This window comes from Cucurbita pepo, chromosome 2 (assembly GCF_057944985.1).
Source record: "Cucurbita pepo subsp. pepo isolate OVF chromosome 2, ASM5794498v1, whole genome shotgun sequence".
Classification (NCBI taxonomy): Eukaryota; Viridiplantae; Streptophyta; class Magnoliopsida; order Cucurbitales; family Cucurbitaceae; genus Cucurbita; species Cucurbita pepo.
The window spans coordinates 9,661,176-9,687,322 of NC_141799.1; the positions used below are offsets into that span (position 1 = coordinate 9,661,176).

The following is a 26,147-nucleotide window of genomic DNA, read 5'->3' on the forward strand; positions in this document are numbered from 1 at the left end:
CGGATGTACATTATTGCAGTGTTGAATTCGTACGAAGGAATATCAGAGAGAGGCCATGAGGTACTTCGTTATGTCAGAATGGTCTATTTATTTTGATTCAGTACTTTTCTATTTTATTTTATGGCAATCATTTACTTGAATAATATTATCTCATTGTTTCACAAGGAACTAAGCCAGAGTACCAACAAATTTGGTACTTATTTCTTGATTGTATACATCAAAATAGGTATTTTCAAGCACATATGTTGTTTCTTTTATTCATTTATTTATTTTGGAAAGAATATATTGTTCCAATTGATTGGGATTGTATATTTAGGAGGAAAAGAAAAAGGTTCGAGTTAATAATTTTGTATGTTGTATATACGTTTGTGTTGGTTTGTTAGAAATACAAATTTGGTGACGAAAAGCAAAAGAAAACTAGAGTTTGAGTTGAGTATCCCCGTGTTGTTGGGCTTCAATTGCCGCTCTTCCAACCAACGCCCGTATTTGAGGCGTCCCACCCACTCAGCTTTCGTGTGGTCACACATGGTGGGTGGTGGCGAAAAGAGAAAGATTTAACTTTTCCGTTTCCCCTGGCTTAAAGAAAGCATAAAAAGTAGAAGATCTTAGATATAAAAAAGTGGAAAGACAAAGCTATCAATCATCGAAACGCCAACAAATGGATCCATCTCTTTTAGCCGTCTGCCCCTCCCTCCTTGCTTTCTTTCCTGCTACTTATCTCTACACCCTTATGCTGCTACCACGTTAATTCAAAACCAAAACTCTCTCTTTCTCAATATGAGTGTGTTAGGTAGTAGGCCATAGCTCCCACTTATTAACTCATTTCTGCTTTTCTAACCACACATACTTGTCTTTCTCAGTATACAATACCACATGGTATGGGCGTGCATGTATATATTTTACTAAAATAAAACCCCATCCACCATTCATCGTATGTTGTTTCCTTTTTTGGTTAAACAATACAAACTCGAGATTCCTGCTTGCTTCTTTCTGTCTTCTTTCGTCTTCTTCTTCACTCCTAACTTTTGCTTGCTCTTCCAACTCCTGCACTTACAGTCGGACTTCTACACAAGCGTTGGAAGGTACGTTTTGTGCCCATCAAAAACCTTCAAACATATTTTAATAAACTCTAATGATATCAAGAGTTGAATTCTTTAGGCTCTTCTTCTACTCTACTTTCTTATTCATTGGAGGTCTGTCTGCCTTGTTGATGTAGGTAATGGGTTCATTGGTAAATTTTATGACGTGGGTTTCTCTTTTGTTCTTGATTTGATCGAGTGTTTCCGTGCAGCTTCTACCCCTCGTCGATTAGATTCTGAAAATTAATTTTGTTGGAACAAATGGAAGACGAAAACTCAGATGCTTCTTCAAACAAAGCCCCCTCTGTTTCTCAGGTATAGAAACGGACCTACAACTCAACTCAATCCCAACCTTTTTTTGGGTTTTGTTCAAGGTTTGAATATCCCTAAACGACTAATTGCTGCAGGTGGTAGAACAGTTGAAAGAGCTATGGGGTATGACCTTACCGGTAACTACCATGAACTTCTTGGTATTTCTTAGGCAGGTGGTCTCTGTCTTGTTTTTGGGCAGAATTGGTAGCCTGGAGTTAGCAGGTGGTGCACTTGCAATAGGATTTACAAATATCACAGGCTATTCTGTTATGGTGGGTTTAGCCGCTGGGTTAGAACCCATATGCAGCCAAGCCTACGGAAGCAAGAATTGGGATCTCCTCTGTCTTTCTCTGCAACGCATGATCTTAATCCTCCTCGTTGCAACCATACCCATCGCCTTTCTCTGGATCAATCTCGACAATATCATGGTATTTTTAGGCCAAGATCCACAAATCACAGGGATGGCGGCTATTTACTGTATTTATTCTCTTCCAGACCTTTTAACAAACACCTTGCTGCAACCATTAAAAACATTTTTAAGGTCACAAAAGGACACGAAACCCATGATGTATTGCACCCTAGTAGCAGTTGGCCTTCATGTGCCTCTGAACTACGTGATGGTGGTGGTGCTGGGGCTGGGAACGCAAGGAGTGGCGATAGCTTCGGTGCTAACAAATATGAACATTGCGGGGTTGATGTCAGGATACGTGTGGGTATGGGGGAGGAAAGGTGAGATGAGATGGACGTTGAAGGTGGGAGAGGTTTGTGGAGGCGTGGGGCCGGTGCTAAAATTGGCTGTACCGAGTTGCTTGGGAATATGTTTGGAGTGGTGGTGGTATGAAATAGTGACAGTGTTGTCTGGTTATTTGTCCAACCCAACGTCGGCTGTGGCCGCCACTGGGATTCTCATCCAAACTACAAGCATGATGTACACAGTACCCTTGGCTCTCGCTGGTTGCGTCTCCGCCAGGGTAAGTTTTCTCTCCAATCTCTCAAAATCTTTACAAATTGCGAATATACTAGGCCACATTTATCCCAACATTTGGCAATTTTCATTATGATTATCTTTGCGTATTATGAAATTGTTAATTTTGATAAGTAACATGCTAGTTCATCATGTCAAACAGGGCAAAGCACTTACATTATGCTTGTTTAACATTTCTATCAATTGTACAGTTTTTCAGTCATTATCGGTCATGGTCAACTGGTAAAACCCTTCAACTCGGTAAAATTATATACCGACAAACTTGCACCAATAACCCACGTCAGATTCTAATCCTATATTTTTTTTTGATATGGAACCTTTCATTTTCAGCCGTCTCTTTCTCTTTTGTTTGGTTATTTTGTTTTCTTACACGGATGTTTATGTACTCCATATCTTCAAAAAGGCATGAGATGCTTAATGCGTTTTCCCACTTTAGATTAGACTTTAGTGGTTCTTACCGTGAAGGATGGTCTCCTTCCACCGCTGCTCCTGCACGGGTACTTCTCTCTAAAGGTACCACACTCTACTTTCCCTGTATTTTATACAAATTGTTTCGCTCCTTCATCTTCACCGCGAGAGCTCCCATCAGTTAGTTATCAAGCTCTGTTGCAAGAGCTTGCTTTTTTCTCCAGACCCACGTTCTATCTCTACACTATAGATCTTTCATCACTCAGCGGTTTAGGGGCCTTATTTTTCCTCTCACTGAATCAATGTTTTACTAATTCTAACACCAATTTTGCGATTCATATTTCCAGCAGTTTGATTCAAGTTAAAGGTATTTGTTCTTTAAATTGAAAAGGGGGAAGTTATTTTGTTCATCTTTTTCATCAGTAGGAGTTGGATTCTTCAGTCGTTTTTGTTTACCCGTTGTTTTCGTGTTCGTGGTTCATTTGTTGAGAGAATTTCTTCAAAGCAGTTCCTTATAGTTGAAAATGAATCTTGCTCTCTAAATCGGGAGCTTGAACTAATTATGGGTGATGACAAAGGTATGTAAGCTGTAAAGGGCTTATGCAGCAGCCTTCTAATGTACGGGGGTTGGAGAACTGGGAAGGAGGTGGGTGTGCACGTGTACGGAGGGATAGAGGTTTGGCTCACTGATTATGACAGAGTAGGAATATTGGTCGGTTTGTTATCCTTCATGTCAACATCCGTTGAAAATAATGTAAAGTCCAGAGCACTAAAGTGCTATTTATGGAGCAAAATCAGGGTGTGAAAAATAAGAGTATGTGTTATTTAAGTAATTGGCACAACTCACTACTCTGCTTGGTAAGGTATCTTTCATGAAATTAGAGGGACATATCATATTCTCACCGCACCTAGGGCTCTTTGATTGCATATCTATTTCATTTTTCAGTAAATTTCTGGTATCATGGTAGCATATGATATTTTTCATACAGGTGATTCTTACAATTTAGCCAGAAAAAGAAAAAAAATCATCCATAGCCAAATAGTGTTGCTAAGTTACAAACCACTCTAAACAACCTAGTGAATCAGCAACATTAGAGTTTGATAGGTCCTAGAGAATAGTTAAATTACATTTGTATGTGATGTGACAAGAGAGAACAAAAATAGGAGGCACCTTAGATTGGTTGTATCTCACTATAAAAAAGAGGGTTCACCTGGAAGAAAGCTTTGTGATTTGATTGATGTAATAAAAATAGGTTTTCTTGGGATATGATGATATGATCTGATGAGATTGGGCAGGTAGGGAACGAGCTGGGAAGTGGAAAGCCAAAGAAAGCGAAGGTTGCAGCGGTGGTGGCATTGGGATGTGCATTTGTAATAGGCGGAATCAACGTGACGTGGACGGTGATTCTGAGGCGCACATGGGCCAGGCTTTTCACAGATGATTCGTTGGTTCAATCATTGGTGTCTTCAGCTTTGCCAATCATAGGCCTGTGTGAGCTTTGGAACTGCCCCCAGACCACGGGATATGGCATCTTGCGTGGTACTGCCCGACCTGCTGTGGGCGCTCGTATCAACTTGGGGTGTTTTTACCTGGTGGGCACCCCTGTGGCTGTGGGGCTGGCCTTCGGGGTTAGAGTTGGGTTTGTTGGGCTTTGGTTTGGGCTGCTGTCGGCCCAGGTCGCCTGTGCTGTGTCCATGCTCTATGTGGTTCTGGCGAAGACTGATTGGGAGGGTGAGGCCTTGAAGGCGAAGAAGCTGACTGGTTTGGAAATGAGTGCCACCACCAATGGCAATGGTGCAGAAGAGGAAACCAAAGAACTGCTGGTTCATGAAAATGGGCATCAACATATTGTGTTGTAGGGAAGAGAAAAAATGATGTGTATAGTTTCTTTCCAAGCGATAGATTGGGCGTTGTTGGTTGGGTTAAGGCTTTCAATCAGTGCTGCCTGGCAGCTATCTATTTCTTATTTTGTTGCCTCTCAAAACCTTTTCTTTTTTCTTTTTCTTTTTCTTTTTCTTTTTCTTTTTTTTTTTTTTTTTTTTTACTGTTCCGGAGAGATTTTGAAATTATTCCAAATCCCCTACACATAAACAAATAACAACAATAATAAAAATCAGCGGCGACGATGATTAACTCAAGCCACCATCGCCGGTTATCAGTAAAGATCCACGCCGATCGTTGGGGGCTGAGGTCTGACTATCTACCCTCCACGGTGCCAGTTGGGGTCCACGGTTTGGCGCCATCCAATGGGCTTCGCCGGAGGTTACGGTGGGTTGATTGTGCCGGCAAAGGATGAATTACACAAAAAGAGAACTCAGCCCAATCGGGCCGCACTGGGCCGGCTGTCGCAGGCCGGGCCTCTACCGGGCCGCGCGTCCAGGTGGGCCCGACTGGTCGCTCGCCCTTGATAGGCCACGCGAGGGAAGCGCAGTCTTCCTCTTCCCCGTTTTCCTTTTCTCCTTCCCTTACCTCTGAAATCGCCGACTCTTTCCCCTTCTGTCTCCCTTCTCGATTCTCTCCGACAGTCACTGCCCTTAAACCTCGTACATCCCACACGAAACTTCGATCTTCTGTCTCTCTCCGTTCACAAACGACTCAAGGTTTCCGGCGTTCTCAGGTGCCCTTCTCTCTTTTTCTTTTTGTTGTAAAGTGGCCTCGAAAATCAGCGGCTGAGTGGTCCTTTCACCGCCAAACTTCTGACGCAACGCCGACGGCAGTGTACGGTGGCGTCTGCCACACGTTTCCCCCCTTTTTGAGCTTTGTTTGAAATCAGGCGATTATCCGTCTTCTTTCCCGGGTGGGCATATTTTGTTAGAAAAGTTAGAAGAATTGAAGAATGGTGAGTTTTAAGAACCGATACTTGGTGTTTGAAGTTGCGTTGGATCCCAATAAAGACGTTGCAACAGATGATCCTATTATCATTACCCAATATAATGTTTCAAAAGCAATCAAGGACAGTATTCTTCTCAACTTCGGGGAGTGTGGCTTTGCTTCCTCACTTGGATCTTTTCAAGGTACATAAACCGTGTCTTTCTAAACAACATAGCAACCTCTGTATTTGTATTTGTATTTGTATAGCCTAATATTTGTTCTTGCCTTGGTGTTTATGTAGTTAGGTATGTAAATCCAATCACAAAGCTGTGCATCATTAGAGCCTCTAGAGAGGACTACCAGAATGTATGGGCTGCAATTACAATGGTGAGGAGTATCAGCAATTGCCCCGTTGTATTTAATCTACTGGACCTAACTGGTAAGTTTTATTGGTTAGGATCATCGTTTATGTTGCTGACTTCCAATTTGGGTATACACAATTGTGCTTGTGCTTCAAGAATATAATCAGAATATGAATTTTGAACTTGTAAATGAGTATTAAGTTTAAACTCTTGTTCTGGGTAATTTCAATCCTTCTCTATTTTGTGCTGCACTGATTTGTAATAGAATTGAAGAAATGACATTGAATAAATGCGTTCTGTTTTACCAGGAAACAGCAGGGCTTGCAAGAACACCGCCTTGAGGGTGGATGAACTGAAATTTGAGCAGTACAAGCTTATGGTTGGACCTAATATCTCTGATGGCGTCAATCTGCAAATGCATAACTGTCTGGAGAAGATTAGAACTTTAGATAACTGATTTGATTGAATTTTGAATTTTATTTCATATTGTTCTCATTTTATGTCTGAGACTATGCCAAGCAGTTTTCTAAGCTTACGTTAGATATTTGTGACATGTTTAAAAAAGACGAGGTTTTTTTGTTTTGTCGAGAGATTGAAGTTGTGAGAGAAATTCAAACTATATGAATAACGAGTTCATGACCTTCCTATGGTGTACGCTATGCCATGTTCAACCTTAACAATGCTCGATTTCAATATATGTGGTAGGGTCGGAATGCCTCGGTAGGGATAGAAATTACTAATCTAACTCAATCAAAAGTAGGGAAAGTGACATATTTGAAATTGGAGGAAGGAACAATGAATCCTCTCGTAGAAATCAAGGGCGGAGAGTACCCTTATCGAACAAACTCATAAGTTGAATATGAGACGGCAGAAGTTGAAACACCACGAGTCAAAAGTATTAAAAATTTCAGCATGGAGGCTCTACAATATTTATCTCCTCTCTAGAAGAAAGTGAGAGAGATTGAAGAGCTAGTGGAATAGGATCTTATATACGTTGAGATTGGATTATAACCACAAACAGACAAAGAGCACTATGGTTGAATTTAGGGCCATTTTGAACATTCTCTAGCATTAAGATACAAAAGGGATGAAAGTCATCAACTCGGTGGTCCTACCTATCTTAGGAATTGCTAAGAGAACTCCCATTAAGCTACAAATTTGGAATGGACAGACCGTTTTTGTGTTTGTCAAGGTGGATGACTTTGATGTCGTGTTAGAGATGAATTTCTACTCAAACACAAGTTATTCCCATGTCCTAGTATTATTCAAACTACTTACCAATGAGTATATATATGGTTTTAGTTTTAGTTTACTATATACAGTTTTATCAGATATAATCACGTAGTATATATAACGGTTTACCATGATCATTTTCCACAGATAGTTTTACTCTCGGTAACAATTGAATAAGCTATAAATAAAAAAAGCTCCATATCCAACACTACGTAGATGCGATTCCACTCATGATGGGTGAAAATGATTACAATTGAGATGTGATTCCACTCATGATGAACCCATGCTCATAATCATTTTGATGGTTGAAGAGGAGAGCTCGAGTGAGCTTATCACAATAGAGATCCAATGGTTGCAAGAGAAACATGGCGATGCATGGCTAGAAAGTCAAACTAAGGGTTTATCTCTATCTTGAGGTATAAATCACTAAATTGAGTTATTACCAAGAATGAGACCGTCCGCCAACAATGTGTGTCATTTGGCTCAACCCGAATTAGTTGAACTTCATAAGCAGGTAAATGACTTATTAAATGTCAAGTTTATTAGACTTGCAAACGCTTAGTCAATCATCATCTGTTATTGGGGAGAGGGCCTAAGCCTAAAACTTCACCAAAGTATGAAGCAACTTGGATTCTTAAGAATCAACCATTGGTACTAGAAATAATTTTAGACCAATCAAAGTCATTTAGAAGGTTGAGAAGGTATCATACAAGGTTAAATTGCCCCCTTGAATGAACACTAACCTTATTGTCTATGTTAATAACTTGAAACATTACAACCCGATCACAAAAACATCAGATACAATGAGGTGACACAAGCTCCTACAACGATAAAGAATCCTACTGAGAATGAAGCAGAAGATCTTGCCTGAGAATATACAAAAAAAAAAAAAAAAAAAAAAAAAAATTGGCAAATTGAGAAGAGATGTACAAGAGTTCCTGATAAATTGGAAGAGATTCCCTGGTGTTGAGATCAATTGAAAACGTGTCGAAAGACATGAAGTTAACCACAATATGTATTTTTGAGTTTGGTGTTAAAGACAGCAACTAGTTGTCAATTCTTTTAATCTGGGTTATATGTTCTTAATGTCGTCGTTGCTGCTTATTGCATGCTATCCTATAACATTCTTTTCTTAAATTGCTTTCCGAACATACAAAACCTTTCTCTACCACCATTTTTCAAAAACTTTATATATCTCCATTTTCTAAATTTGTTTCCTAAGAGTGGAGTTGAAAGTTTGGGCATAAAATTTTAGTTGGCTGACTCACTCTATGGACAAGAGTGAGTACCACACATCACACTACATAGTCCCAAATAAGTGCAATTGTGATAACAAACAACCACAACCTCGTAAAGACATCAGTTAAACCTTAAGGTTCGAGAAAATTAAGTTTGAGAGAACCGTGAAGGATTACTGTCTACACCAAGGTATTTCAAAATTTACCTTTATTTATTTATTTATTTATTTATGTAGTTGAAGGTTCATATATACTTTTTATTGTAAATATATTCTTCCCTCTATCAAAATTTTAGTCCAATTTAAAAAATAAATATAAATATTTGGAAACATTCTTTTTTAGTTTTTAAAATTTAATTTGATTTCTAAAATCATAGATAACAAATAAATAAATAAATAAAATTGATTTAAAAAATATTAAAACTTGAGCAGGATCTTCTTCATAATAGAAAATTGTGGATTTTGTTCTTCTTTTTTATGATCTTTGACCAAAAAAAATCCTATTTAAATGGAAATAAGGTCTTTAAAAATTCTACTCCACAGGAATTTAAAAATTGACATAAGATCATACTTTTGGGCCTTAAAGAACATGAATTGATTCAAACCCATTGTTCATCTTCATCTTCATCTTCATCTTCATCTTCATGGGAATATGAATGAAAGTCGCGTGATGAACACGCGGCATAAAGAAGAAGAAAAGTCCACCAAAGCGAGGGATTGAAGAGTTCTAAAGAAGAAAATGATATGAAATTAGTATTAGTTAGCATGATGGAGGGGAGGGTGGGGCGAGGCTTCTCGGGGGTTTTGACCACACACCCGCTTGCCTATGCTCATGCTTATGCTTATGCCGCAGACTTCTTCCTCCTCTCTTTTGATTTTTGTAAGCTGCCTTCCCTGACTTTCCTCTCCACTCGCCTTTTCTCCCATTCCCATTTCCCCTTTCTTCAATCGCTTCAACATCATCGCCTCTCCATACCCTTTCATTCTTTCACTAAACCGCCGGAGTTTCAATCTCCCTTTCTTCTACATCCATCTACGCTTCCCAATTCTTCCCTGGTTCGTCTTTACGTTTTTACCCCTTTTTCTATCTGGGTTTCTTATAGATCTTCAACACCACTTTACTGGACTTGATTTAGTGTTTCTTCTTTGTGTGTAATGATTGTGTTTGGGTGTTTTGAGGATGGAAATTGATTTTTTACAATATGGGTTTTGGTGATAGCTTCATAATTCTTCTTCTTCATGTGTTTGTTTAGATTTTCGATCTTTGAACTCTGTTGTTTAATGCCTATGGTGGATGGATTGGAGCTTCAAATTGATTGACATTTGTTTCATTAGGGGTTTAGATTAAAATTGTGGACGCAGGACAAATATAGTTTGGTTTGTTTTTGTACACAATGGGTGGAGTTTGTTCAAGAACAAGAACCACTTCTGATGATATTGGTAGCAGTAACGGTGGTGGAGGGGTTGGTGATTCTAACAATGAGTTGGGCATGGTTCATCATACTTACGGACTGCCCTCCAAAATTAGTGATTCCACCCCTGCTGTTGCTGTTGCTGATGGCATGAATAAGGCGTTACGAGAACCATTTTCGTTCCCGGAGGTGAATGCAGTGGTTCCATATGGATTGGACGATATCAACGATGGAATTCCTCGCTTATCTCGAACGTTATCTCAGAAATCTAGATCAACCAAGTCGAGACAAGCTGTTGCAAAGGTAATAGCACCTACGTTTTGCTTGCAACTCTACAATGGAAGAGTTTAATAAACGAATTGCGTTTGTAATATTAGGTTTCAGAAATGAGCTCTCTTCTAGGCAGAGCTGGTACTGTTGGGCTAGGAAAGGCTGTTGATGTTTTGGATACACTTGGTAGTAGTGTGACAAGTTTGAACCTTGGTGGTGGTTTCACCTCAGGGGTGACAACAAAAGGGAACAAAATTTTAATCTTAGCTTTTGAAGTTGCCAACACCATTGTGAAGGGTTCTAGTCTAATGCAGTCGCTCTCGAAACGTAGCATCAACGTTTTGAAGGAGGAAGTGCTTCCATCAGAAGGGGTCCAAAATTTGATATCAAGAGACATGGATGAACTCTTGAGAATTGCAGCAGCAGACAAGAGGTGTTGTTAGTTACTTCAATATACTATTTGGATCATTATTTGAACTCGAAACTCTGAAAAATATTCATTCTCTTCTGTGAATTCTGGCAGAGAAGAACTGAAAGTTTTCACTTGTGAAGTGATTCGCTTCGGGAATCGTTGTAAAGATCCTCAATGGCATAATTTGCATCGCTATTTTGATAAGTAACGTCTGATGGAATCCTAGCCTCCCGTTTTCCTGGTTTCTATATTATGATAGTGTTCGACGTCGTGTTGTGTTTGATTATTGTATACTCAGGTTAGGTTCAGAAGTTACACCACAAAAGCAATTAAAGGAAGATGCTGAGGCAGTGATGCAGCAGTTGATGACATTTGTACAGTACACAGCAGTGAGTATATATCAATCTTTACTGTTGTGAAGTATGTTGCTTAAAAGACAACAAAATATTCTCTTTGTTTGCAGGAACTTTATCATGAATTACAAGCCTTGGACAGATTTGAACAAGATTACCGGCGCAAGCTTCAAGAGGAGGATAGTTCGAACACGACGCAAAGAGGTAATCAGTGACTTCAATTATGTAGTTATGAAGCTGAATTTCTCCTAGTTTGATCACTTTGTTGCATATCATTTCGACCTACAGGAGATAGCATTTCGATCTTAAAGGCGGAGTTAAAGAACCAAAAGAAGCATGTCAGAGGTTTGAAGAAGAGATCTCTCTGGTCGAGGATTCTCGAAGAGGTACCAAGTTCTGTTGTTTATACCTCGTCATACCGTGTATGTCATTAGATGGATATTATGCGTGAATTCGTAGCGAAGTTACCATCTCACGTACTTACAAATATGGAGTTATGGGAAGAGTAAGATAATATAATGAATGTATTCACAGGTGATGGAGAAGCTTGTGGACATAGTGCATTACTTACATTTGGAGATTCATGAAGCCTTCAGTAGTGCCGGTACGCATTTAAAACGTTGGATAACTTGTACATAATTTAGCAAATGCTTGTTAGGTTATGGAGTCTGCTGCTTATTTATAGCTTAGTCAATGGTTATATGGTAGATAGTTATATATAGTAGATGATTATATCTGTGGAGTCTGCGTGTGATGTCCCACATTGGTTGGGGAGGAGAACAAACCATCCTTTATAAGGGTGTGGAAACCTTCCCCTAGCAAAGAGGACAATCTGCTAGCGGTGGATCTAGGCCGTTACACTGCAGTTTATTTATAGCTTAGTCAACGGTTATATGATAGATAGTTATATACAGTAGATGATTATATCTGGTAAATCTATATATATTAAACTGAACTATATATATCTCTCTGTCCTTTCTTCCTTCTCTGTATTCTTTCTTAGTTTACATACTTGAAGTCATTAATAAAACCTTTAGCCAATATTCCTCTTTGCATTTTCTTTCTCATGTTCTTCGTGTTCATCTTGATCGAATATGTGCGTTGTTGTGCGATCCCAACATTCCTAAAGGATATTGAACGCTCGACACTTTGTTCATTTTAGTATATTTTTGCACTTGGATGTTGTAGATGATGAAAAACCGGCCAAAGGTTCTCAGAATAGCCACAAAAAGTTAGGGACGGCTGGTCTCGCTTTGCATTATGCAAATATCGTTAGTCAAATCGATACACTTGTGAGTATCAGCTTCCAAATTCAAATTTTTTTGCAAGTTTTTGTTCCGAAAATATTCTGAATTAGCATACGTTCTTGAATCAGGTATCTCGTTCGAGTTCCGTACCTCCTAACACAAGGGATGCTTTATATCACGGACTACCTCCCAGTATAAAGTCGGCTTTACGCTTAAAACTACAGACGTTTCAGCCGAAAGAAGAGGTATTTGTGAATCTTACTAAAAACATTACTGATTATGATGTTTTGTTAGAACATATTAATTTTGTGGATTGGTTGTTGCAGCTTACAATTCCTCAAATCAAAGCCGAGATGGAGAAAACTTTGCATTGGCTTGTTCCCATTGCCAATAACACTACCAAGTACAACTGCTTCCCTTTGATATACAGCTTACAATTATTATCAATAAACTTTTCTTCTTGTTCTTCAGGGCTCATCACGGTTTCGGTTGGGTTGGAGAATGGGCGAATTCCGGGTGGGTTATCGACATGCTATGCTGCTCTCTTATATTCCCCTACTTTTTTCTTCAACTCAATGGAAAAATCTGTTGTTTCAGGGCCGAAACAAACCGAAAGCCTTCTGGCCAGAGCGAGTTACTAAGGATCGAGACGCTGTATCATGCAGATAAAGAAAAAACGGAGTCCTACATCCTTGAACTGGTGTTATGGCTTCACCATCTGATCAGCCAAGCTAGAGCTTGTAATACTGGAATAAGGTCTCCTGTTAAATCACCAATTAGATCTCCGAACCAACGAACGATTCATTTATCGAACCAGAAAGCAAATTCTCCATCCTCGACGTTGACGGTAGAAGACCAGGAAATGCTTCAATATGTGAGCAAAAGGAAACTTACCCCGGGAATAAGTAAGAGTCAGGAATTTGATTCAGCAAAAACCAGGTTAAGTAAGTACCATAGGCTAAGTAAAAGCAGCAACCATTCCCCAATCAATGAAACCAAGAAGGATCCGTCCACCCTTCGGAGGCCGAACTCCATCCCGATTATTGATTTTGACATCGACCGTATCGCTTTGGATGTCATCGATAGAGTCGATAATATTCGAAGCTTTTCATAATCAGAGATCAAAGAGCAAGACTTGTTTTTTTGGATATGAGAATATGTATGGATGATAGCATGTTTTGATGTGTAGTAGAAATTGTGAGGGGGGTTTTGTGATATTACTTTCTTTCACTTCTGTGTATACAAATACTTCTATTATTTCATAATAATTCAAAGTTATTTGGATCCCTTTTTCCTTAGTATTCTAGTATTGATATGACAGACAATTGTCCTATCATTTCATAAACATTTCATATATAACAAGCATATGATACGGGCAAAATTACGGGGCACGTGACATCATACAAACATAAACTTCTATCCATGCCCATAGTAAGGTCACTTAACTTCTATTCATGCCCATAGTAAGGTCACTTACTTGATTGACCTAGGCTGAAGCTACCATGACTCCTTAATGCTTCTCTGAAATTTAATTCTACCTAGAAGTTCCATAATTATAAATTGGCACTCTACACTAGGAATTGACTTACCTAATTTTGGATAAACTAATTTAAACTAGACTCTAAAAATTTAAACTAGCTTTGGAAGAGTTGAAACCAATAAGAAAGGTTCCGAGCATATTGGACTCAAGTTGAATAAGCCAAAATGCTAGTCTAACGCCGTTAGAAAATGTATTCTTCGACTGGCTTTCTATCATTCAAATGGGACGATGAAATGAAGGGACCCCTTTTATAGTAGAGGCCAACTTCCACTTCTCAACTTAATCCACGTGGGACAAATTTCCCTTTCCTTTTCTTTTTTTCCCCTAATTTTTTTGGTTATTAGTCGTGCAACAGGAGGCTATCCTAATCCAGGATGAGCTCATAGTTAGCACTTGATTTTCAAGTAGTCAGACGGTTGCCTCAAGATAAATTTTAAGACAGCCCTGGATCATGATGTTGCGTAAAACCAAGAAATAAGTTTCAATTAGTAATATGCTATCCTAAGGCTCAAAGTCAAACAAATAAATATTAGGTAGCCTTTGATTTTCAAGTAATTAATATACTGCCTTAAGGATATGAATCAAGTCAAGCATGTTTACCACATGACCACGTCCTAAGGTACCCAAACTTGAGAATGACAAGACAATAAATTTTCTAGGTACCACTCAAGACACAAGAATCAAGAATAAGACTTCAGAACAAGAACCAAAGACAAGAATAAGAATAGGACAAGGAAAAGGGTGGTATCCTACCATACATTACGAATACGATTAAGACCCTATAAATATGCTACTTAATAAGCTTTTGTACTCACTCTAAGTTTTCTATGTTTTTAGGTAAATAAGGAGCTGGTCAAAGTCGGATGCGGACTCTAGAGCAGGTGGCATAGGCAAGCCTTACTTGTCTACTCTTTATTTTTTTATTTTAAACTACTTATGTTTTAAGTATCTTGTTTTTATTTTGCAAAAAATTTGTCTTTACACCATCAAGTCAAACTTAAGTTGCAGCTTCGGAAAGTCGGGTTGTGACAAGATGAGCTTTCCACTCGTTTGATGTCTCATTGTTTGTCTGCATATGGGGCCACATCCTACTCTCTTCTTAATACAATTGTGACACATAGCAATTAAGCAAACAACACCCTTGAAGCATCAATTCAATTAAAATAGCGTGTTCAAAGATTATAAGTAAGAGATAAAAGAACACTATATTATAAACGGAATATATAAAGAGAGTTGATATGAACCACGACCAAGAAATTTTCATACCTCAAGGTCCAATTACAAGGACGAAGGCCAAGAAGCTACAACAAACCTTTTACACTTATATTCAAGTTCTGGTGAGCTCATCAAAGAAAATTCTAGAAGACATTGGACCTCTCTTGTAACGACCCTAAATTTTCACATATCTAGAGTCACCACTAACGTCTCATGCTCATCTCTAATCCATAATATAACTTTAAGAATGCTTATCTTTATTAGCAGAAAAATTTAAAGCTTCATAATACGTTAAAACATTAGAAAACACTGCCAGACTTGCGTGTTTCAAACATGGTGTTGGAGTTCAAAATAAGATAAAACAATTACAAATTAAATAATTTAAATAAATGAAATGCGAACACCCTATCCTAACCAAGACTAAGAATTTTAAATATGCAACTATCCTATGCACGCGCCACAGTCTTTAATCACGATGCCGCCGTCAACTGTACATGGGCGCTTTGCCTTTACCTAAAAAAAAATATGGCACACGGCCTGAGCATTTTGAATCAATACTCCGTAAGTGACCCCACTATAGGGGCCATGCTAATGCAAACACATGCAATCATGAATTAGGGACCTATCTCTAATCATCTTAAGGGTGGCCTCCAGTCTCGGACAAATTGGATGTATAGTACTTCCCTACATACGACTGACACGTGCGAGTGTGAATCCCCAAGGCGCTCGCACACCCCCCGGACCCTCTGGTTAAGCTAATCTGTAACGACATCCGGAGGTCAGCGGAACCCCATAGTGTCATGCGCTTCATGAACACCCTCATCTGTGTGCATTCGCACATGCGCGCATTCGCACTCATCATACGGTACTCGTCCGCACTCATCATCTCTAGGGGAAGTAGCCCTATGCTTATGAATATACAATATGCATGAGATCCCTCTAAGTCCAATTATACATCTCTTCTGACACAACCCTCTAGTCTCATCTCTTGGTTACACTATGTAATACATGCTCGTGGATATTTACATTAATATCATTTTCATACTCTTAGGGGTGTGTCCTATGTCGATCTAACGACATGATGCAATATGGCAAACAACATCATAAGGCATGTTCAACATGGAAAACATCATCATGATAATAACATCGTCATGCATACATCATACTCATCATAGAAGCCATTAAGTGCATAAGATATAACATGTACGTCATGTATCAAAACATAAATAACGTACATTTAACATACATCACAACACAATGTCATACTCATACATCATCATAATTCAAACAACTCTTTAGCCTATCCTATAGTAAGGCCACTTACTTCGTTGGCCTTGGCCGAAGTACTCCCTAATGAGCTAAACGTAAGCTCCCGTTCCATAAGAGTTGCTTTCTACGTTGCCGGGGTTTATTTCCTATCACACCGTTCGCCACCTTCCATTAATATTTCACAATTAATTTACCAATAATTCAATAAATGTGAAATACGGCTCTAAAATGGCCTCGGATACCTTAATCGGGACCGAAAACAGGTCTGGGAGGAATGAAACAGTGGAATCGGACTAGAAATAGGGGAGCCGAGCCGTTTGCGCCGAGGGACCACCTGCGCCGTTGTGTGCCACGTCGTGCGGTGAGCGTCGGATCGAGCGCGGGTCACACTCTGGTTCGGGTCGGTCGGCTGTTGCAGAAGGCTATTGGGCCGAGCCGGTTGTTGGGCCTCGATTTACTGGATTGGGCCGCAAACGTTTGGGTTGCAGGCCGGTTCGATTGGACCGTGGGTCTAGTCTCCAGTCGATTCAGCTGAACCGTGGCTCCTGGGCTGGATTGAGGTTTGGGTCGTTGTAGTTGGGCTGGGTTGAAGGCAGAGGCCGAGGGAAAAGAAGTCGGGCTGCTCTATCGGGTTTTGGGTTCGAGGACCCGAATTCGTGGATCTCGTCTTCCTTACCGGACTTCGGTCAATTTTCTGACGCGTTTTATCTCTTCTTCCTGTAGCGTTTCCGTGGTCGATTTCGGTCATCTTTCTTCATTTTCCTCTCTAATAGCCAAAAATAAATAAATAAATAAAAATAATTATAAAGACTAGTTAAAATAATAATAATAAATAAATAAATAAAAACAGCATCTCCCCTTCTCTCTACTAACCTCTCATCCCTTCCCACAATTATCTCTCATCAACCCATCCTGAAAGTAACAGAAAAGAAACAGATCCTATTTTTTAGAAATCACAACCAATTATAGTTAGATCTTCATTTGAATTATTACACTGGTCATGAATCATTTATACGATTGTAAATGAGGTCAGATTAATAATATTAGATTAAATTTTTATCAGTAGCGAAACGAATAGATTAAAGATAGAATTGCCCCGAATGAATAGATTAAATATAGAATGGCAAGAAAAATTGTGAATAGGAAACACTGAGATAAGGAAATAGGAAACACTGATATAATGAAAGATTTGGAAATAGAGATCTACGTAAATTTGGAATACATGAGAACAGAATTAAAAGACAAAGATTTGGAGATAGACTGTAAATTTGGAATACATGAGAACGGTAAATTTGGAATACATGAGAACAGAATAGAAGACAACAGATAAAAAAGAAAGATTAGAGAATTAAAAACCACAAACTAAATCTGGAGGGAAAGGTAAATAGAGAACTAAATACAGAGAATAGTAAAGCTCAGAATAACTTAGTAGATACACTTAGTTGTATCTACTTTTTATACAACAGTAACCATAACCATGAAAAATGAGATTTTTAATAAAAATATAATTATAGATATATAACATTTCAAGACTTCTAACAATGAACCAATGTAAAGAAAGATTAGAGAATTAAAAACCACAAACTAAATCTGGAGGGAAAGGTAAATAGAGAGCTAAATACAGAGAATAGTAAAGCTCAGAATAACTTAGTAGATACACTTAGTTGTATCTACTTCTTATACAACAGTAACCATAACCATGAAAAATGAGATTTTTAATAAAAATATAATTATAGATATATAACATTTCAAGACTTCTAACAATGAACCAATGTAAATTAGAGAAATAATATTGTAGAATTCAAACCCGAAACTAATGTCATGGGCTCATATAGGTTGATCCGGATTTCAAATGATGGAATCGAACTTTCATTAAAGATATATTTGTGACAACGACTTAAGCTAGCCAGGTGAGTGACCTTACTATCGGCATGGTTATATTTGATGTTGACCCGTGCCCTGTGGTTCTGCACGTGTCATATATATTGATTTGTGTGTCTGTGGATCGATATGCTTCCTATATGTTATGTTATGTTATTATATGTGGTTTGTATGATAATAATTATGGTACGATGTGCTCAAGGATATGTTTGAGATAGAATACGAGGATGATGCACAAAATGAAATGTAACGATAGGAGTAAGGTACGTTCATGAAATGTTAAGGTTAGGTTATATACCGGAGTGCTACGGATAGGAGATATCGATGAAAGAATACGGTTAGGTTATGGGTAGAAAGGGATAGGTTTGTGATAGATTGATAGAACGATAGCGTTAGGATACGTTCTTGTGACGATATGACTAGGGTATGTTACGTAATGATATGTCTGTGATAGGTATAAAACGTTAAGGCTATGGTAAGTTAGAAAACGATATGGCTATGAAGTGTTTACGTTATGACTTGTTTATGATATGATACATTGTATGCTAGATTATTGTGCCTAAATACGTAATTATGTGAACATGAATGTATGATATGTATTCTTTTAGTCTGATGTGATGTGTAATGCATGTAACGATATGTTGTTCTTGAATGATTATGGCATGTTTGTATGGAATATGTGATTGTGAACAACATGATTTGTATGACATGAAACATGGTAAACTGTCTCGAATCATAACCCCAATAGAAATGTGTATGAAATGTGAACTGAAAATGAGAATGACATGAAACATGGAACGTGACAGGGGGTTATGGTCATTAAAGATAAATGTAGTAATAAGGGAACCTCATGCATTGTGTGTGTTCATGCATCTGGGGGAAACCCTCATCCCATCACGAGGGTACGGACATGTACAACCAATGGCAGGACAACGATCGTTATGCATTGCATAGCGCTGCCGTGACGGTTCCAGAGTATGCCCACCGGATAAGGACAGTGGCCCAGCGGTGTGCAAACTAGCTGGTGAGCCCATACTCGCACGTATGGGCTGTGTGTAGAGTATATGGTACACGTCCACGATTACCCGTTAGGACAGCACCGTAGGGAAAACGAAACGAAACGAGACGAAACGAAACGAAAGATAGGTCCCATCATTTCATTGCATGTGATTGTTGCATTTAACCCCAATAGTAGGGTCACTTACTGAGTATTTCTTTAAATACTCAAGCCATGTGCTACTACATTTTTCAGGTTAAGGCAAGGCATTCCTATACGGCTGACGAAGGCATCGCAACTCGAGATCATGGCACATGCATACGATAGTTGTTAAGGATATTTAGTAATAAATTATACTTTCCCGTATATATTATATTTGATATTTTATTATAAGGCAAATATCTAATATTTGCCTTATTACCATAGGTATCTTTCCATTTTTCCATTTATTACTATTTCCATATCCTTGTAATTTGTTTGATTATAAATAAGATAACTTTCACACCGTTTAGGTGAGGTGGATTAATCAAACATTCACATGGTATCAGAGCAATTTTGGTTTAGAAACCCGGATCCTTTCTTTTCAATGGCTTTTGAAATCTTCTACTGTTCTTCTCCACCACCACTGCTGGCTTTGACGCCGCAGGGGCAGTCGTCATGGCTGCCACATGCAGAGCCGATTGATTACTCTTCGGCTCCACCCTTTTGACCTCCAAATCATCCTTCGCCATACTCTGTACATACAACCTCACCTTTTCCAAACATAGTCTCTTTCATTTTCTTCCCAATTTTTCCCTTTATCCTTCATCCTTCATCCTTCACAGAAACCCTAATCTTAGGATCTTCATCAGCATTCCTCTTTGGAAATATACAGAATCTCGATAAGCCTATCGACCTTTTGCAAAGATTTACCTTTGGAATCTAGGCGCCGCACTGGCATCTTCGCCAACCAAGTTGCCGCCGCCCTTCTCGCCAAAATTGGCTCCTTCGCCCCAATGTGGCGACTCTTCCGGCTGCCCTTCTTGCCAAAATTGGCTCTTTCGCCCAATGTGGCGACTCTTCCGGCTTCAACATTGTCTTTGTCCCTTGCTCTAGGTTTCCCCTTCTACTTCTTGGGGTTAGACATATTCTCACCAGAGCCAAGGCAGCATCGCCACTAAGCAGCAATCCCTCTGCAATTTTCGATGGCCAAGAAAGTGTTTCTCTACGCCTCCTCTGAACCAGGTTGTTGACATCTTCACGAAAAGTGTTTCTCAACCTTTTTGAATTTTTCAGATCCAAGCTTCACGTTCGTTCAAATCTGACGCTCAGCTTGCGGTGGGGTGTTAAGGATATTTAGTAATAAATTATACTTTCCCGTATATATTATATTTGATATTTTATTATAAGGCAAATATCTAATATTTGCCTTATTATCATAGGTATCTTTCCATTTATTGTTATTTCCATTATTACTATTTCCATATCCTTGTAATTTGTTTGATTATAAATAAGATAACTTTCACACCATTTAGGTGTGGTGGATTAATCCATTCACAATAGTGGTATTTATTTTCTTAGACTTAGGATAGAATATGATGTTTTAAACTTAAACCCTTATTTATTTTATTTTGGGTCTTTTATTGTGTCGTTTTAAAGATGTTTTCGAAACACGTAAGTCCATGGCTGTGTTTTAAGATAAAGGTTATGTTTTATGAAATTTTAATGAAGTCTTCCGCATTCAATGTTTATGGTACGTATACAGTAGCGACCTTAAATTAAGTAGAAAATTTCGGGTCGTTACATCCTCTCTGTTTGTCGTCCTTCTTTCCTTCCTCGAAGTTTAGTGACCCAAAAGTTTCTAAAACCACAGATCTAAGAACATTTAGGAAGACTCAATTTTCCAACCTCGGTTACCGACGATGACGCTTACGTAAAGGCACAAAACATATCCTAAGTTATTGTGTTTCGTTAGGGATCCTTCTCGTGGTGGTAACTGAGCGTTTGACGTCGGTTTTAGGGTGGTTTGGGGCTCGTAAGAGGAATTGGAAACTCGCCGATGTTATCCGAAATCTCTCTCTCTCTCTCTCTCTTGTATTTTCGTTCTTTTCTCTGTTTGTAGGTATTCTGATCAATTCTGGGAGTCGTGGGCTAAAGGCTGAGCGAGATGTGGCTGTCGTTTTGCGTGGGGTCTGTGAAACTCGGCAGTCGCCGAAAAAATCATGAGTTTTCCGACGACTGAATTTTTTATTTTTTATTTTTCCTAAGTCGTTACATCCGTTATATGTTGTGCAAAGTTGAACTTCAAATAAGAGATGCATTAAATGCAATTTAAGTTGCATTTAATGAATTCAGCTAAATTTATGGATGACTAATAAGCCCCTTTCCTCTTTCCCTATTTAATTATAATTTAAATATTTGTTTGTTATATTTAAGCTAGTTTTTAACATAGGAGTTACCAACCTAGGTTACCATATGTGTCACCTAGGTTAAGGTTGTAAAGATCATATAAAACTTTTTTTTTTTTATTTGTTTTGAGACATCATATTTTGGAATTAAAAAGAATAAAATTTATATATATATATATTTTTTTTTGGCTTTATTGAGAGTTAAGAATTTGTTTACCAATTCTTATGTTTAAAACTTGCATGTTAGAGTCATTAGAGTGGTATTAATCGATTCGAATCACGAGTGGTATTTCAAAGCTCACACCGTTACAATTGAAATATAACCAACCTTTGAATAAACAACATGAATTCTAAATCTCGCTCGAAATATGGCCATACATAAAAGCTCGCTCGAAATCAAGAGTAGAATCACCCATTGCGGATTTAAATATAAGTAATTTAAAAAATGCATTTCAGTTTTTAGATTTATATATATATATATATATATATATTTCTTTATATGTAGTAGCCTTTAAATCATTTTAAATTTCTTTTTCTAACTAATATATTTTAGTTAATAATTTAAATATATGTTTCCGCGATATAATTCGTAAACGATCAATAATTATTCTCAACGGTCGTCTTTTCAAATATTCAAAATGCAAAACCACAGAAACCAAAATTTCAAAGGATATAACATCCGATCATCCCATCTCTTTCCTATCTCTCCCACAGGGCGCACACAAAATCTGAAACCATTTCCTCTCCTTCTCTCTCAAGAAACAAAATCGAAGAATCCCAGCTGGTTCTTCTTCAAAAATGGCGTACAGGGAAGAGGAAAAAATCCCAGTCTTTACCGTCCTCAAGAACGGCGCGATTCTCAAGAACCTCTTCCTAGTCAACAATGTTACAGATCGAGAGAACGAGGAGACAATAGTTCTCGGACGACACCCAGATTGCAACATAATGCTTACTCATCCAAGCATTAGTAGATTCCATCTTCAAATCCATTTGAATCCCTCTTCGCACAAGGTTTTTGTTGTGGATTTATCATCAGGTAATTCTAAATTAATAATGCGCTTTTACGTTTCTTGCTCATTTCATCGATTCTTGGGCTCTAATGGATTGTGGGTCTTGTTTAGTCCACGGAACGTGGGTTTCAGGGAAGAGGATTGAAGCAGGGGCTAGAGTGGAGATGAGAGAAGGGGATACTCTCAGTGTTGGTGGCTCCAGCAGAGTTTATAAGCTTCATTGGGTTCCTTTGAGAGATGCTTATGATTTTGAATGTCCTAAAGAAAAGAAGGAAGAGGAACTTGCAATTATAGAAGAGAAGGCCGTGGAGGATTGCGAGGTAATGTCTGCCTGTAAGGTGTTTGTGAAAATGTTTCTGGGTACTTCGAACATTTAATAGGTAACTGAGGTCTAAGATTATGCAATAAATCCATAAATTTCATTTTCGCATTCCTTATGTGCCTGTCATAACATTTTTTAGCGAGACACAAAATTGAAAATTTATGAAATTATTAGGAAAAGTTCATATAAATACATCAAACTTGAAAGTCATTTAACTTTTTTTTTTTTACTTACAAAGACATGGTTTGATATTTCATAGAAGAATGGAGTTAGTTTGTTTAAATTTGAAGTGTGTTCTCTTGTTCTTATTAAATGGATTGTTCTGCAGAAGGAGATCTCATTATCAGATGAAAATAAAGAAACTGTGGAGGATTCAGTTTCTGATTCTATTGGGCCTTTATATTCTGATGAGAATTGGAACATGGAGTTGATAAAGGAAGTCAGTGTAGCACCTCTAGCTGGAGAAGTTGAAGGCATGGTTGTGTCTTCTGTCAATGAATGTGGAAAGGAGGAAACTAGTTTGTTAAGCATACCTTTTGGAAATGAATTGAAAAGCTTGGAAATGAGCCTTCAATCCCCTTGTCTGCCTCTTTCAGCTGATAATCTGTCTTTTAATGTTGAAAACATTATCATGTCTTCAATCTTTGATAGTGAAACCGAGAGTTCCTCTTGTAATATGTTTGAGTGGGAGGAAATTAAATCAAACATTTTGCCTGTGGTTGATGTTATTACCACTTCAGAGAATGGATATCAACAATTAGACAATGAAAAGGAGAGCCTGCAACCCCCTTCCATGTCTCCTTGCAAAGGGAATTTTTCTGATATTGAAGACACTGACATGATTGCATTTGCTGGTGGCAAATACGAGAGCTCATCTAGAAATGAGTTTGAACAGATAGAAATTAGTAATGTAGCTGTGGTTGATGATGAGAAGCCTCAACCATTCGACATTGAAAGTCGACAAGTTCTTGCAGAGAGGAATTCGTCCTCGAACGTCGGATATGGTGTAGAAATCCAATATCTACCACCAGATCAAGAAGTAAAATCAGAAACTGCCACAGAAAAGAATGAGTTCATGGAGGAACATGAGCTGCATCCTCTAGAAGACAATCACTCTTCAATTAGCACAGAAAAATGCCTTCAGGAAGTGGAAATGCTAAGCAAAAGCCAAGCCGAAATTGGGGAAGATTATGCAGATGAAAGAAATGAAGAGTTATATAAGGTAACAGAGTGTCTTCTGTATTGCCAAGCACAATATAAGAATGACAGCTCTATGAAGACCACTTCTGAGGTAACACCAAACTTGCCAACGAATCAGAATGTTGAACGTTGTGTTGAAGAGAAATATAACGCAAGACTAGAAACATTTGAACCGAGCAAAAGTGTAGCAGAGAAAGATTATGAACATAAGGAACTCTCAGAGCCCAGTTTTGTACCTTCTGCAACAGACTGCTCGAAGATTGCAGTAAAGAATGAAATCCGGACACTACATGAAAATGTAGATGCAGCTTCGCCCACAAGATCAGAGAACGTATCAGCCATGGGAGGAAGCATTTGGTTAAGAAGAGGTAAACCAACTGGTTTTCCTCGAGTTGAAATAGGTGTGAGTCGAGAAAATCGAGCAGGGACTTCATTAATGGATGAAATGAGTTCTGAGATAACAGGAGATGAAACAGTGACAAATACCCTTCTCTCCGATTTGGGTGGGGAGGAGGAAGAAGAAATGTTTACTCCAGACAAGGAGAATTTCACACCAAACACACTTTTGAAGAAATCATTGAACAAGAAGGCTACCATAGAAAGCAGTGGGGATTCCTTCAGGTCATCCAAGTCCCAAACATCAATTTTCAAGTCTAGACATAATGTGAAACAAGAAGAAGAGCTAAGTGAAGAATCAGACAAAGAGAACCAAACTCCCAGAGCTCTCCAAGAACAAAAACTGGCAAAACAAATCTCTAAGAATAGGAAGTTTGGAAAGGAAAAGTTATTGATAAAGAGAGGAGGAATGGAACGGGCGCCGTTCCAATCATTGCAGTCGAATTTGGCCGAAAAGAAGAGACCGGAGGCTACTTCTGCCAGAAAGAGTAATATAGCTGTGTCGACAGGGGCCATGAAGGTCAGTTTATCAAATATTTCTCACATGTTTGTAAATGATTCTATAAAAGAACATAAGCTTAATAAGTGTTTCTTTGCAGAAAAAACTCACAGTAGAAGGAAAGAAGCGTTGGACTATGGTTGTGGACATCAATTCTCTTCTGAACAAGGAATCAATGAAGTCACTACAGCGTTTACAAGGTCTCCAAGGGACACATTTGATCGTTCCGCGAATTGGTAACGAGTTCGACAAGTTTACACTTTTTCTGTGTGATCAAAGCTTTGTAATGTTCTCATGATTAATATAATCAATTCCTATTGGAATCAGTCATAAGGGAGCTGGATTGCTTGAGACGACACGGTCGCCTCTTCCGGAGAACAACAGAGGCAGCTTCAGTTCTTGAATGGATTGAAGATTGTATGGTGAAAACAAGATGGTGGATTGATGTTGAGAGTTGGGAAGAAGGCAGGCCTGCTGCAACACCTCCGGCTACTCCTCAAGCTCCATACACCGAGGAGAGCAGTGAGAGTTTGCTGTGGAGGACATCAAGCAAAATCCAGTCCATTGCTGCACAGCGAAGTTTGATGGAAGCTCTTTCACCAACTCCAGAAGATCATATCCTTGACTGTGCTCTTCACGCTAGGAGGAGGGCAGTGAATCATGGACAACTTGTTGTGTTAAGCGATGATGTGACCCTGAAAATAAAAGCCATGGCTGAGGTACTCTACTATCACTATACCAGGGTTAGAAATTGATATCTCCCACATTGGTTGGGGAGGAGAACGAAACATCTTTTATAAGGGTGTAGAAACCTTTCCTAGTAGACGCGTTTTAAAGCCTTGAGGGGAAGCCCGAAAGGGAAAGCCCAAAGAGGACAATATTTGCTAGTGGTGGTTGGGTTGTTACACATAGCTACAAGCATATTGAATTTTGTTGTTTTGTAGGGACTAATTTGTGAAACGGCCAAAGAATTCAGGGAGAGTTTAGTGAATCCATTTTCAGAGAGGTTCTTGTGGGCTGATAGCTCTCCAAGGGGACTTACTTGGTCTTGCCCTGATGATGTTGTCTTGAGGGAACGGTACGATCGATGCTCGTCGAGGTCGTCGAAAGGGTCCGAGGGAGCCAAGGGCCTGAAGCTCATTTTGCTTCACAACTCCCATTATGGAGTGTCCATATAAGAGATTTCTGTTATCATCTCTTGTAACAACAGACTCTATTTTGCACACTCTTGGAAACTGCTGGTTTTTTAGTAAATTTTGCAATGAATATGGAATTATATACAGTTTAGGAACATACTAAATTCTAAGGA

General features: G+C 38.7%; 4 protein-coding genes across 20 annotated transcripts; all 4 read left to right on the forward strand.

The window, feature by feature from the left end:
* The first annotated feature begins 41 nt into the window (after window positions 1–41).
* Window positions 42–4,751, forward strand: LOC111788379 (protein DETOXIFICATION 54). Of its 12 annotated transcripts, none has more exons than XM_087121533.1 (6): window positions 42–60; window positions 1,057–1,082; window positions 1,292–1,394; window positions 1,487–2,362; window positions 2,568–2,889; window positions 4,085–4,751. In XM_087121533.1, the coding sequence occupies exons 3-6, from the start codon at window positions 1,341–1,343 to the stop codon at window positions 4,642–4,644; spliced, it is 1,812 nt and encodes a 603-aa protein (XP_086977659.1). In that variant the 5' UTR covers window positions 42–60; window positions 1,057–1,082; window positions 1,292–1,340; the 3' UTR covers window positions 4,645–4,751. The 12 variants fall into 12 exon arrangements, 10 of the variants coding, with proteins under 10 accessions (XP_086977659.1, XP_023524474.1, XP_023524473.1 ...); XR_015419929.1 differs by lacking the exon at window positions 42–60 and adding an exon at window positions 3,363–3,460 and having other exon boundaries at window positions 541–1,082; window positions 4,081–4,217; XR_015419930.1 differs by lacking the exon at window positions 42–60 and adding an exon at window positions 3,363–3,460 and having other exon boundaries at window positions 541–1,082; window positions 4,085–4,217.
* Window positions 4,752–4,864: 113 nt separating this feature from the next.
* Window positions 4,865–6,599, forward strand: EMB1687 (ribonuclease P family protein / Rpp14 family protein). The gene is made up of 3 exons (XM_023668707.2): window positions 4,865–5,799; window positions 5,898–6,035; window positions 6,267–6,599. Exons 1-3 carry the CDS (start codon window positions 5,622–5,624, stop codon window positions 6,413–6,415), a joined length of 465 nt encoding a protein of 154 aa, XP_023524475.1. The 5' UTR covers window positions 4,865–5,621; the 3' UTR covers window positions 6,416–6,599.
* A 2,562-nt stretch (window positions 6,600–9,161) lies between these two features.
* Window positions 9,162–13,409, forward strand: LOC111788945 (protein PSK SIMULATOR 1). 6 transcript variants are annotated; one of them, XM_087121694.1, is made up of 12 exons: window positions 9,162–9,308; window positions 9,764–10,143; window positions 10,218–10,543; window positions 10,634–10,726; window positions 10,821–10,911; window positions 10,986–11,079; window positions 11,164–11,261; window positions 11,410–11,479; window positions 12,064–12,167; window positions 12,251–12,525; window positions 12,594–12,638; window positions 12,720–13,409. In XM_087121694.1, exons 2-12 carry the CDS (start codon window positions 9,823–9,825, stop codon window positions 13,234–13,236), a joined length of 2,034 nt encoding a protein of 677 aa, XP_086977820.1. In that variant the 5' UTR covers window positions 9,162–9,308; window positions 9,764–9,822; the 3' UTR covers window positions 13,237–13,409. The 6 variants fall into 6 exon arrangements, with proteins under 6 accessions (XP_086977820.1, XP_086977821.1, XP_086977817.1 ...); XM_087121695.1 differs by having other exon boundaries at window positions 9,178–9,308; window positions 9,772–10,143; XM_087121691.1 differs by having other exon boundaries at window positions 9,201–9,484; window positions 9,682–10,143.
* Window positions 13,410–22,075: 8,666 nt separating this feature from the next.
* On the forward strand, window positions 22,076–26,147 carry LOC111787683 (forkhead-associated (FHA) domain-containing protein). Its single transcript, XM_023667707.2, has 6 exons — window positions 22,076–22,447; window positions 22,533–22,741; window positions 23,072–24,859; window positions 24,939–25,074; window positions 25,166–25,557; window positions 25,783–26,147. Exons 1-6 carry the CDS (start codon window positions 22,210–22,212, stop codon window positions 26,014–26,016), a joined length of 2,997 nt encoding a protein of 998 aa, XP_023523475.2. The 5' UTR covers window positions 22,076–22,209; the 3' UTR covers window positions 26,017–26,147.

Excerpts from the sequence above, each read along its gene's own strand:
- EMB1687 (XM_023668707.2), top strand. The coding sequence starts at position 5,622 with ATGGTGAGTTTTAAGAACCGATACTTGGTGTTTGAAGTTGCGTTGGAT. Across the intron at positions 5,800-5,897 it reads CTCACTTGGATCTTTTCAAG|TTAGGTATGTAAATCCAATC; the intron begins GTACATAAACCG and ends GTGTTTATGTAG. Across the intron at positions 6,036-6,266 it reads TAATCTACTGGACCTAACTG|GAAACAGCAGGGCTTGCAAG; the intron begins GTAAGTTTTATT and ends CTGTTTTACCAG.
- LOC111788379 (XM_087121533.1), top strand. The coding sequence starts at position 1,341 with ATGGAAGACGAAAACTCAGATGCTTCTTCAAACAAAGCCCCCTCTGTT. Across the intron at positions 1,395-1,486 it reads AAGCCCCCTCTGTTTCTCAG|GTGGTAGAACAGTTGAAAGA; the intron begins GTATAGAAACGG and ends TAATTGCTGCAG. Across the intron at positions 2,363-2,567 it reads CTGGTTGCGTCTCCGCCAGG|TTTTTCAGTCATTATCGGTC; the intron begins GTAAGTTTTCTC and ends TCAATTGTACAG.
- LOC111788945 (XM_087121694.1), top strand. The coding sequence starts at position 9,823 with ATGGGTGGAGTTTGTTCAAGAACAAGAACCACTTCTGATGATATTGGT. Across the intron at positions 10,727-10,820 it reads TTGCATCGCTATTTTGATAA|GTTAGGTTCAGAAGTTACAC; the intron begins GTAACGTCTGAT and ends TTGTATACTCAG. Across the intron at positions 12,526-12,593 it reads ATTGCCAATAACACTACCAA|GGCTCATCACGGTTTCGGTT; the intron begins GTACAACTGCTT and ends CTTGTTCTTCAG.
- LOC111787683 (XM_023667707.2), top strand. The coding sequence starts at position 22,210 with ATGGCGTACAGGGAAGAGGAAAAAATCCCAGTCTTTACCGTCCTCAAG. Across the intron at positions 25,075-25,165 it reads TTTGATCGTTCCGCGAATTG|TCATAAGGGAGCTGGATTGC; the intron begins GTAACGAGTTCG and ends TATTGGAATCAG. Across the intron at positions 25,558-25,782 it reads AAATAAAAGCCATGGCTGAG|GGACTAATTTGTGAAACGGC; the intron begins GTACTCTACTAT and ends GTTGTTTTGTAG.